General features: G+C 38.5%; 1 protein-coding gene across 5 annotated transcripts in view; it reads left to right on the top strand.

The window, feature by feature from the left end:
* The window catches only part of abcc5 (ATP-binding cassette, sub-family C (CFTR/MRP), member 5), a 117,559-nt gene that overhangs the window by 44,179 nt on the left and 61,144 nt on the right, over positions 1-12,236 (top strand). For all 5 annotated transcript variants that reach the window (XM_067995200.1, XM_067995198.1, XM_067995199.1 and 2 more), the window contains 3 exons: positions 5,368-5,475; positions 10,438-10,785; positions 11,056-11,127. In XM_067995200.1, the coding sequence (XP_067851301.1) occupies positions 5,368-5,475; positions 10,438-10,785; positions 11,056-11,127 (528 nt within the window). The remainder of the gene's footprint in view (positions 1-5,367; positions 5,476-10,437; positions 10,786-11,055; positions 11,128-12,236) is intronic.

Here is a 12,236-nt window from a genome sequence, read left to right as displayed (position 1 = left end):
GGGCGGTAATTGGCCGGATTGGATTTGTCCTGCTTTTTGTGGACAGGACATACCTGGGCAATTTTCCACATTGTCGGGTAGATGCCAGTGGTGTAGCTGTACTGGAACAGCTTGGCTCGAGGGGCAGCTAGTTCTGGAGCACAAGTCTTCAGCACTACAGCTGGGATGTTGTTGGGCCCCATAGCCTTTGATGTATCCAGTGCAGTCAGCCGTTTCTTGATATCACGTGGAGTGAATCGAATTGACTGAAGACTGGCTTCTGTGATGGTGGCGATATCGGGAGGAGGCTGCGATGGATCATCTACTCGGCACTTCTGGCTGAAGATGGTTGCAAACGCTTCAGCTGTGTCTTTTGCACTCGCGTGCTGGACTCTGCCAACATTGAGGATGGGGATGTTCACAGAGCCTCCTCCTCCCACTAGTTGTTTAACTGTCCACCACCGATCACGACTGGATGTGGCAGGACTGCAGAGCTTTGATCTGATCAGTTGGTGATGGAATCGCTTAGCGTTGTCTATAGCATGTTGCTTCTGCTGTTTAGCATGCATGTAGTCCTGTGTTGTAGCTTCACCAGGTTGGCACCTCATTTTTAAGTACGCCTGGTGCTGCTCCTGGCATGCTCTTCTACACTTCTCATTGAACCAGGGTTGATCCCATGGCTTGTTGGTAATGGTAATATGCCGGGCCATGAGGTTACAGATTGTGCTGGAATATGAATCTGCTGCTGATGATGGCCCACAGCGCCTCATGGATGCCCAGTTTTGAGCTGCTAGATTTGTTCTGAATCTATCCCATTTAGCACGGTGGTGGTGCCGCACAACACGTTGGATGGTGTCCTCAGTGCGAAGATGGGACTCCGTCTCCACGAGGACTGTGCGATGATCACTCCTACCAGTACTGTCTTGGACAGATGCATTTGCGACAGGTAGATTGGTGAGGACGAGGTCAAGTAAGTTTTTCCCTCATGTTGGTTCGCTCACCACCGGTCGCAGGCCCAGTCTGGCAGCTATGTCCTTCAGGACTCGGCCAACTCGTTCAGTAGTGGTGCTACTGAGCCACTCTTGGTCCCCCACCCAGAGTACGTTCTGTGCCCTTGCTACCCTCAGTGCTTCCTCCAAGTGGTGCTCAACATGGAGGAGGACTGATTCATCAGCTGAGGGAGGGTGACAGGTGGTAATCAGCAGGAGGTTTCCTTGTCCATGTTTGACCTGATGCCATGAGATTTCATGGGGTCCGGACTCAATTTTGAGGACTCCCAGGGTCAGTCCCTCCTGACTGTATATCCCCGAACCGCCACCTCTGGTGGGTCTGACCTGCTGGTGGGACATTGGCTGAAAGGTATGATTCTGTGAGTGTGGCTATGTCAGGCTGTTGCTTGACTAGTTTGTGCGACAGCTCTCCCAATTTTGGCACAAGTCCCCAGATGTTAATGAGGAGGACTTTGCAGGGTTGATTGGGCTTGGCTTGCCTTTGTCATATCCGGTGCCGAGTGGTCTGATGCCGGGCAGTCCGTCCGGTTTTATTCTTCTTGTGACTTTCGTAGCGAGATTTTACAACTGAGTGGCTTGCTCGGCCATTTCAGAGGGCGATTAAGAATCAACCACATTGCTGTGGGTCGGGATTCACATATAGGCCAGACTGGGTAAGGGTGGCAGGTTTCCTTCCCTAAAGGACATTAGTGAACCAGATGGGTTTTTACAACAATCCGGTAGTTTCATGGCTACCATTACTGAGTAGTTTTTTTTATTCCAGAATTTTATTTTTAATTGAATTTAAATTCGCCAGCTGCCGTGGCGGGATTTGAACTGATGACTCTGGATTACTAGTCCAGTAACAATAACCACTATGCTACCGTACCACTATGCCTGTACTCTAATCATCTCCTATTTCAACTTTTCTTATTATTTGTGCACTGTCTTAGTTGCCTGTTTTTCTTTCCAGTTTACCTGGCTAGTACACTTCTTTATCTAAGTCAGTCAAGTGCCTTTATCTTTGACTGTTCTCCTTTTCATTTTTTATGTTCAACTAATTCTATTATGGTTACTGATTCCTAAATGTTCTTGTAGCCTTACATTTATCTTCTCGAATTTAATCTAGCACTCCCTTTCTTGTTGGACTACAAATGTGCTGATCTGGAAAACACTCATGGACACATTGTAGAAATCCATCTCTTTCTTTGTCACTTAAATTATGTTTACCTAAGTCTATCTTTGGATAATTAAAGTTGCCCATTATTACGGCCCTGTTGTTCCTGCATTTTACTCTGAGAGTAGTGGTTAATGAAAAACCACAATGCTTGTTGTGTTCATAGAAACTAGGAGCAGGAGTAGGCCATTCGGCCCTTCGAGCCTGCTCCACCATTCAATATGATCATAGCTGATCCTCCATCTCAATACCATATTCCTGCTCTCTCCCCGTACCCCTTGATGCCTTCTGTGTCTCGAAATCTATCTAGCTCCTTCTTAAATATATTCAGTGACTTGGGCTCCACAGCCTTCTGTGGTAGAGAATTCCACAGGTTCACCACCCTCTGAGTGAAGAAATTTCTCCTCATCTCAGTCCTAAATGTCCTACCCCATATCCTGAGACTGTGACCCCTCGTTCTGGACCCCCCCAGCCAGGGGAAACATCCTCCCTGCATCCAGTCTGTCTAGCCCTGTCAGAATTTTATATTTTCGATAGTTCGAGTTTGTAAAAGTAAATGTGACCCACTCAGTAAATTTGCTCCCTTTTAATTTGTGGAGAAAATTCCATCCCATCACTGCCTTCCTTGATGAAATCCATCCTGACCAGTGAGCAGTATTGAACTACAAATTCCAGAGCTCCCAGTGTGGCTGAGGACTGTGGACCGTTTGTTGTGAGTGGGACTGACAGGATATCATACTGGAGGAGAGAGATGGCCAGTACTTCAGGTTGAAACAAATGATTTTTATCAGAACCTCTCTTGTTCCTCAATGATGTTTTACTTGACCAGAGTTGGCCAGGTAAGTGGGGAAGTGGATTTGTAGACTTGAGAAATGGTTGTCGATGTGAAAATTGGTCAGAAAGTGGAAAATGCACAGCTAATACCTGTGTCTGAACTTTGAAGTCTATTAATTACACAGTACAGTCGTGCTACAAATAGCATTGTTATTGGAATTTTGATCCAATACTGCACTGAGACTGTTCTCTCAACGTGATGTATATAAATTAACAAATATGGTTATATATTGTGTTATGTCATCAAAAGATTTCAACTCTTTTCCCACAATGAATTAATTTTGGACTACAGTGACTTATTATATCGGAAACTGTGGCAGTCATTTGTTTAAAGAATATCTCACCAGCAGTAAGATGAATGACCAATTAATCTTGTTTCTTTTGGCCATACTCGTTGTGAGAGGAATATTGGCCAAACCGCAGATCCTTGCTTTGAAATAGTGGCATGAGGTCAGGCAGATGGGATCTTGGATTAGCGTCTCATCTGAAGGACAGCATGTCTGACAACATACACCAATCCAGTTAACAAGGCAGTGCTATCAATCTAGATTATACCCTCAAGTCCTGGTGCGGAGCTTGAACTAAGATTGAAACTAGTCGTGTGTAGTGAAGTTTTGGTCAGCATAAAAAGGATTCAAATGCAGAAGTAATTATCAATAAAACTTGTATTTATACATTGCCCTTAACATAGAAAAAAAGACTTTTTCATGGTCTCATTGGTTCCATATTCAGGTAATGCTTTCTCCACTAACTACTCTTAATAGTGTCACATGATTGGCTCCAAACCGCTCATTACTAATGCATTACACTGGGACCAGAGAAATTGTCCAGTGGAGTATTGTTGATTACGGTGGTTACTTCTACTGAGTTTTAAACCGGGTTAATATTTTCAGGAACTCAGACATATTAGCTGTATTCCATGCTTACAACAAATCATTCAAACATTAGTATGTTCAAAAGGGAAGGTCATGCTTGACCAACCGTATTGAATTATTTGAAGAAGTAACAGAAAGGGTAGACAAAGGTAATGCAGTTGATGTAGTATATTTGGATTTTCAAAAGGCCTTTGATAAGGTACCGCATAGTAGACTCATGACTGAGGTCAGCATGTGGAAGCAGGGAACAAGCAGCAGAAGGAATAGCAAGCTGGCTACAAAACAGAAAATAGAGAGTAGGGGTTAAAGGCAGTTACTCAGACTGACAAAAGGTAGGAAGTGGTGTTCCACAGGGACCGGTGCTGGGACCACTGGTTCACCATTTACATAAACAATTTGGACTCGGGAATTGGAAGTACAATTTCAAAATGTGTGGACAACGCCAAATTGGGGGTGTAGTTAATACTGAGGAGGACGGCGACAAAATACAGGAAGACATTAATAAATTTGCAGAATGGATGTGTAATTGGCAAATGAATTTCAGTGAAGATAAGTGGTACATTTTGGTAGGAAGAATAAGGAGGCCACATACTCTTTGGAAAATAAGAGTCTAAATGGGTAGAGGAGCAGAGGGATCTGAGGGTACAGATACACAAATCACTAAAAGTAGCGACACAGGTTAATAAGGCCATTTTTAAAAAAAAAAGCAAACCAAGCACTGGGATTCATTTCTCGAGGGATAGAATTGAAAGCAGAGAAGTTATGTTAAACTTGTCTAGAACCTTGGTTGGACCACACTTGGAGTACTGTGAACAGTTCTGGTCACCATTATATATAAAGGACATAGAGGCACTGGAGAAGGTCTGATGATACCAGATCTGAGAGGTTATACCCATGAGGAAAAATTAAACAGGCTGGGGCTCTTTTCTCTAGAAAAGAGAAGACTGAGGGGTGACCTGATAGAGGTCTTTAAGGTTATGAAAGGGTTTGATAGGATCGAGAAGATGTTTCCACTTGTAGGGGAGACCAGAACTAAGGGCCATAAATATAAGATAGTCACTAATAAATCCAATAGGGAATTTAGGAGAAACATCTTTACCCAGAGAGTGGTTAGAATGTGGTACTTACTACCACAAGGAGTAGTTGAGGTGCCTAGCATAGATACATTTAAGGGGAAGCTAGATAAACACATGAGGGAGAAAGGAATAGAATGCTGATAGGGTTAGAAGTAGGGAGGGAGGGAGGTGGTTTGTGTGGATCATAAACATTGGCATGGACCAAATGGCCTGTTTCAGTGCTGTACATTCTATGTGATTGTATGCTCAGTGACTTGAGACTTCTGATTTTGTTGCACTGGTAGATGTCCATGGATGGTTGGATTTCATATTTTTTAAGATAAAGGCAGTCTGACTCAAATGTTTGTGTATTTTTGATTTAGATATTTAAGCATCTGTTAATCTAATATTTGGAGTTGAAAGTTTCAGTCTTTTGGTATCTTTTGTTATTTTTCCAGGCTTTTACCGTGGTAACAGTTTTCAATGCTATGACGTTTTCCCTTAAAGTCACTCCATTCTCTGTGAAATCGCTCTCTGAGGCATCTGTAGCTGTGGATAGATTCAAGGTAAGGTTTTCTTTTTTAAAACAAAGAAAGTTTTGAAATCATTTAAATGGAAGTGTTACCTTTTAAAGTACCCTATATTGGCCGTAGAATAACTGGCCCAATGGCACTGTACATGAATAATTTGCTATTTAAATGTGAAAATTAACTTCAATAAAAATTAAGAGTTGGTTAAGGTGACTGTCAATAAGGCATAATCAATTTAGAATATAAACATTACAACCCTCAACAAGGTAATGTTTTTGTAAACAGTTACCCTCTGTTTATTCAACATTAAGCTTTGGACTTGTACACTTTCAGAAATGAACCTCACTTGCACGTAATGTGGGCCATTACTGTAAATAGTCTTCCACAGTGACTGTCACTTAAAATAGCACCTTGATGAATAGCTTTAATGGTATCAGAGATGTTGCTCACAGGAAGGTCTTGGATTAGAGTTGAATATGAAATAAATGTTCTCTTCTGGTGAGGGATAGGATTTGGAGCTATGAAGGTTTATACAAATCTATTTCAAAGGCTTACTATTTAGTCTTTACAAAACAATTAAACTGGGAATTTTGACCAGTATTCTTGATTCTGAAAAGCAGTCCGCATTTATTCAGTTAAAAATACCATTACTAAAACTGCTGTTTCATGTTTTAATGTGTTACTGTAAAAATAGAGCCCTGTTCCATATCCTGTTGTATTTGTATCCATTTCTAGAAAACTTATCTCTCTCTTCTGGCCAACATGATGGGTTTCATGTTGCCACACAATCCTGTTGGGTCTGTTGAAACACCTAGATGATCGTTTCATAGCACAATGTATCTAATTTATTTGTTTTCTGATTGCTTGAAGTATTCTGTTACTAGCAAGTTAATATCACTAAATTAGTGTATAAATGGATAATTTCAATTAAGCAATGTTTATTTTTAAGGAAGGACACATTCTCTCGAACAGGTTAAATTTGTCTCTCCTATTAAATTCCTTAATGACTGTACAGTCAAGAAAGGGAAACTTGGGACATCAGTACCAGTTGTATGCTTTTTTTGCAATTTTCTGCTAACTACTCTGCATTAAACTAATGTTGATCCTGTGCGCATCTATGTCTTGCTTTTTATTAATAGTCTTGGTAATCTTGCTGTTTTGAAAAGTTAATTGTTTTGAGGTACCCTATTCAAGAATTAAAAGTTCAACTGACCTGAAGTTTGAGGCTTGCTAGGTTTTCATTTATGGAGGGAGAAGAGGAATCTGTTTAAGTGCGTCACAAGTAACTTTTCTACAATACTAATTGCATGATCTGGTTTCTGTTCTGAATATGTGAATTAGGATTTTTTTTCCAATGTTGAGGATAAATTTGAAACATTGGGTGCAATAAGTGTTACACTATAGCATTTGGTAAGCAGGTATTATAACAGCATATTTTATTTTAGCACCAATTGTTTCTGGATCAGAACCTATGTTTAAAGTTTTCCCTAAGTGATCTAGGTCATTTTGAAATTTGATGGACTATTGGGTGGTCCAACATGCTGCAACCAATTTCTGTGCTGAGATATACTGATGATTGTAAGAATACTGCAGTAATAGAATACTGATTGGACCGTATAATTTTTGTTTCTGTACAATGTTTGGCACAATCTTCAACATCTATTAATCTAAACTTAAAATAATTCTGAAATCAATTCCTACAATTTTTTTTTAATGAACATTTCTTTTAAAAGGGAGCTTATCTGTTGAGTAGTAAGATTGAGGATTCTAGTGATATTTCAACTTTATTATTTTTCTTCTCAGGGGAAGTTAGGGAAGGAAATCAATGCCTCTTAAAGTAAGGGATCAAAAAGGATGTGGAATAATCATACATGGATTCTGGATACAGCAGGCTTAAATGGCCTAGACTCTCAGGATTTTCAAATGTCCTTTAGGAGATAGCTTTCATAGTTCAGTTAAACCATGTTTTGTTCTTCAATACTGGTTATTTTTCAGTGTTTGTTGAAATGTATCATTGGGTATATTGCAGTGCTCCAAACTGCATAAAATTTCCAGGTGTCAACTTTTCTATGTTAGCAAAAAGTCTGTCCTGTTTCTAGAATAGAATAAGTAACTTGTGAAGAACCTGAGACCACAAGCCCTTCTGTTCAAAAAAGCAATTGAAATCACTCTCGTTCATTACTTCTATTTGTGATTTCACGATCTTGAGTAGTTCTGTCTTCTGAAGCTGGCCAGTCGGGTAGTCTCAGCTACATCCTGTGGTTATGTTAAATGACGTTGTCTTCTAATCCTGAAAATTGAAGGCTAACTTTGTGCAGAATAGACATTGCTGTTTAAATAACTAAACTTTAAGCATGTGAAAGCAGCCTAACGGAGAATATGGTCCCTTAAGTATTTTGGTCATGATATGTTGACTTGGATTATATTAATAATACTGTATAATGTACACCTTTAACAATGCCAATAGTTTTCCCAGTTTGCTACAGACTTGGTGAAGGTTTAAAAGCCTTTGTGGCTGGTATGTATCATGGTACAATAAGTTTCTATGATAGGTTTTTTTTGCACAAATATGCAAGGTACGCAAACTGGTACCAGTCATTATAATGACTTGTGTAGGACAATTACAGTGTACTGTCATTTACCTACTGCACTGTTATCTCCTTACAATTCAGAAACATAATTTTATTTATTGGGCTCAATTTTAAACTTGGCCATAATAACACAGATAACTAATACAATATGAAAACACAGTCTTACTAAACTTCTAACTTTGTGACTTTGAAGTTTTTTAACTTCTGTTGTCTTATTTTTAATTGAGTAGCATGAGGATATGATTTATATCTTTTGGCAAACATTTTTCATGAAGATGCTGCCCATTTCATTACTATAAAGAAAATCTAGGAAACAGCACAGAATATTACATGTACAGATTAACTAATGGGCAACACCTGTGAAACTCATCTAAAGTGATATAGGATAGATATGTAATTTTGAAAAACCTGCATTTCTGTTTTTTGAATGAAGATTACTGCTGCAGTTAGGAGTTTAGATAATTAGTTAATGTGGTATAACATTTCCCAAAATTTGCTGCATCCAGGAATTTTGGACCTTTTTGGGGAACCTGGTTCAAAATCTCTTGTCTTTTTGGTCAAGCTTCCACTGTTGTTGAAGTGGAACATGCAAGTGAACTCTGTTGAAGTGTGAACTTTACAATTTTATGTTTTACATCTTTGGTAAAACTAAATTATTTAACAGCTGAAGTCATTTACAATATTGAATCATCCTTGTATAAACATGTTAATGCTTTGCAATACCTTCCCTTTAAAATAAATAGATTGATTTTGAGGAGTTAAATTGTTGTATGATTCTACAGACAGTATGCATTTAGGATTTTAAATTATAAATGGATTAGATGGGTTAGTAGTGCATTTGATATTGTACGGATGTAAATTGAGTTGTTCACTTATTATGTAGTCAAATTGAGGTCTTTTGCTTTGAAGTGATTTGTAGATTGTGACTGCCAATTTCATTCAAGTGGAATTTCAAATTGTGAATCTGTGATTAAAAGTGTAACCAAGGTTTGGCCTATATATTTTTTTAAACATGTGTAAAGCAAGCTTTCCTAATAGTTTAATTGGGAAATGTACTACAGTATGTGCCATACAGATCAGAAAAATCCTAAGTTCAATTGCTGATTGAACAGAGGGCGGCTGCTGCTGCCCATGTAACTACTCCAGCATGAGTTGTCAGCTTGAGAAGGGGTAAGAATTATGTAAAGGATAAACAAAGTATTGTTCAACACTAATGTTGAAAACTTAGTCGGTAAATTCCAAAAACATTATATCATTCCAGATTGCAGCAACACATAATTGTTTCAATAGGGTGATTTGATCATACTTAAATATTGAAAAATGGGTAATTAGCTCAAAGCTGAGGTTCTATGGAGACTAGTCAGTGATAGCCCACTGTTGAAGGAACCAGCCTATCAGTGCCTCTGGTTGTTTTAGTATAGCCGCAGCATGAAAGTGAAGTCGAAAAAATTCTATCTGTACCACAGCTCACTACTTTATTCACCCCAGCCAAATTGGTTTTATAGAAACAATTAATAAGAAACATTTCCTTCCTTACATTTCTGCTTGTGTACGACATTTGATGCCTGCAAACAAGTAACAGGAGTGACGTTCATCACCATCTCACCTGAACAAGAGTGGAAACAATGGTTATCCTGACTTAGGAATTGCTTATGGGGGACTGAATAAGAATACGGACTCTTGTTGGTTTGCTACCGATGTAAATGTCTTGGTCACTGTGGAATTCCATGTCCAGAACAGTGAAAACCCCATAATACCATGCAAAAAAATGGAATTTGATTGATTCAGTCCCCTGTAAATCAGGAGCCTGATAATACATTGTGATAATACATACACTGAAAACAAAGACTATAAGGATGGCTTGTGTGTTAAATGGAAAGACCTCAATAGTGGGGTAGGAGCTGTTTCTCACAAGTTGCTATTGAGCCATATTATTGGGCAGAGCAGAGAGTGTTTTGTTCTGCATCTAACAGAGTGCTCGGCATTGACACTGGGTATAAAGTGAAAGTGTTCCATTACACAGCGCTGATATCCTGCACCTTGAGCACATTCACCCAAAAATATTTTTAAAATCAAATATTGATGTTACTATTGTGCTAACAATTAACTTTTTTTCAATATTTCTCTTGTTTCATGAGCAGAGCTCCTAATGCATTTTAAGTGCAAATTACTCCAGTGATATTATGAAAAAGTAAATCAACATGAGCCCATCATTTTTAATTATGTTCCACCTGCTCGAGTCTTGCCAGGCTGTAATTGGGCCAGGAGATAGTTGCTACTAATGAGCTACATTTGCTCTTCAGCAGCTCCTCCTTTAGCCAGCTGCTCTGTATTGCTGCCTGTGCCATTGGCTTATCCTCCTCCATTGACCAGATGTCATAACTTTACACCTCTTCAACCTGTTCAGAGTTTATTTCTAATGGAAGAGTTTCACATCATAAGAAAAAAGCCAGAATGTTCTCAAAATGCCATAGAGCTGAAAAGTGCTACTCTGGCTTGGGACTGCTCAAACTCCAGTGCTCAGTCTTCACCCAAGATGACTCCCAAGCTGAAAAAAGACAAGCGAGAAGATAAAGTGAAGAAAGAGAAAAAGAAAATACAGCAGAATGTGCAAAATGGTCTACTAACTGAGCAGAATGGACATCTTCTAGTAGACAGTGATGAACAGCCCAGTCCAGATGAGAATAAGGGGATTTCTTTGACCAATTCCAGACTACAGAGGACCCTGTATAACATCAACCTTTCCATACAGAAGGTAAGAAAAAAAAAATCCAAAAGTGGTTTAATTGTCTCAGGAAATGATGAAAATTTATAATATTTAAAATAAATGTTATTTTTACATATATAACTTAATTACATAAATTACAAGGTATTGCAGTCTAATTCACTATGATTAATGAGCAGTTCTTTGGATACTTGAAATTCTAATTTCATGTTGAAGAAAATTAGTTTTTCAGACCTATGTCTACAATCAACAATACCTATAGCTAAAGTACTAAGAATTGATCAATATAATTTCTGACAGGAGAAGCTTGTCGGAATCTGCGGCAGTGTGGGAACTGGCAAAACATCCTTGATTTCTGCTGTGTTGGGACAGGTGATGTATCTTAAAGTTTTGATAATCTATAAAATATTTTCAGTATATTCAGTAGCCATGTTGAGGTGCATTTTTAAAACTGTTTTTGGACTAAACTTGCAAAATTGTAGATAATCTTTTGAAGTTTTTATATAAGGCAAATCCACATTTGTGAAGTGTTGGTTTTCATTGTAGGCCTAGTGTTGAATGTAAACACTTCTAATCCTGCACCAGTAGAAATTAAACATACAGTGGATGAGTAATTTAATTATAGAATCAGTTGTCCTTGTAACTCTTCGTGTCCTTTTGACATGATTGGTAATTATAGATTGGTCAGACCAGCACTGTGGAACAGAAGACTTTCTATAAAAGTGCTATAAATAAACATCTAAAGAACACAGGCAACATCGGAACAAGCAGTTTAATTTTAGAAGTAATTTAAGTCATCCTTTACAAACCTACTGCAATTCTTTGAAAAGGTTAATAGGGTAGTGGACAAGGGTAATCCAGTAGATGCAGTTTACTTGGGATTTCAAACTGTGTTCAACAAAGTTCCTCTTGCAAGACTAGTAGGGAAGGTTAAGATTTGTGGAATAGTGGACATTGGCTTAAAAGATAACAAAGGTTGGTAATAAATGGAACTGCTTTGCCTGGGGAACAAAGTAATCATTGGTGTTCCACTGGAATTCACTCTGGAACCTTGCTGCTCACAATATTTATGCATGATATGGAACAGGTTGTCTGTAATAGTAATCAATTTACTGAAGAGACAAAGCTACATTGGCAGATAACAAGTAGAAAGGTGATGAAATTCAGAGAAATTTGGATCAAGTATGTAGATGGCTGAAATAATACAAGTGGATCAATGTAGGGTGTTTTATATAGCAATTGTAAACATATATAATGTTAAAAGGTATCAACTTTCAAAAGGGAATTGGATATATAATTGAAAAGGAAAAATTTGCAGGGCAGTGTGGAAAGAGCATGGGAGTAGGATTAATTGAATAGTTCTTTCAAAGAGCTGGAACGGGCACAATGGGTTGAATGTCCTCCTTCTGTGCAGTGAGATTGTTTGAGTCTAAGTACAAAATTCACATGCTTTGAGCATAGTTGGAGATTGGAAAAAAAAC

Source organism: Heptranchias perlo, chromosome 13, assembly GCF_035084215.1.
Source record: "Heptranchias perlo isolate sHepPer1 chromosome 13, sHepPer1.hap1, whole genome shotgun sequence".
Classification (NCBI taxonomy): domain Eukaryota; kingdom Metazoa; phylum Chordata; class Chondrichthyes; order Hexanchiformes; family Hexanchidae; genus Heptranchias; species Heptranchias perlo.
The sequence above is the reverse complement of the archived record's forward strand: the minus strand, read 5'-3'. Positions and strand labels throughout refer to the sequence as shown.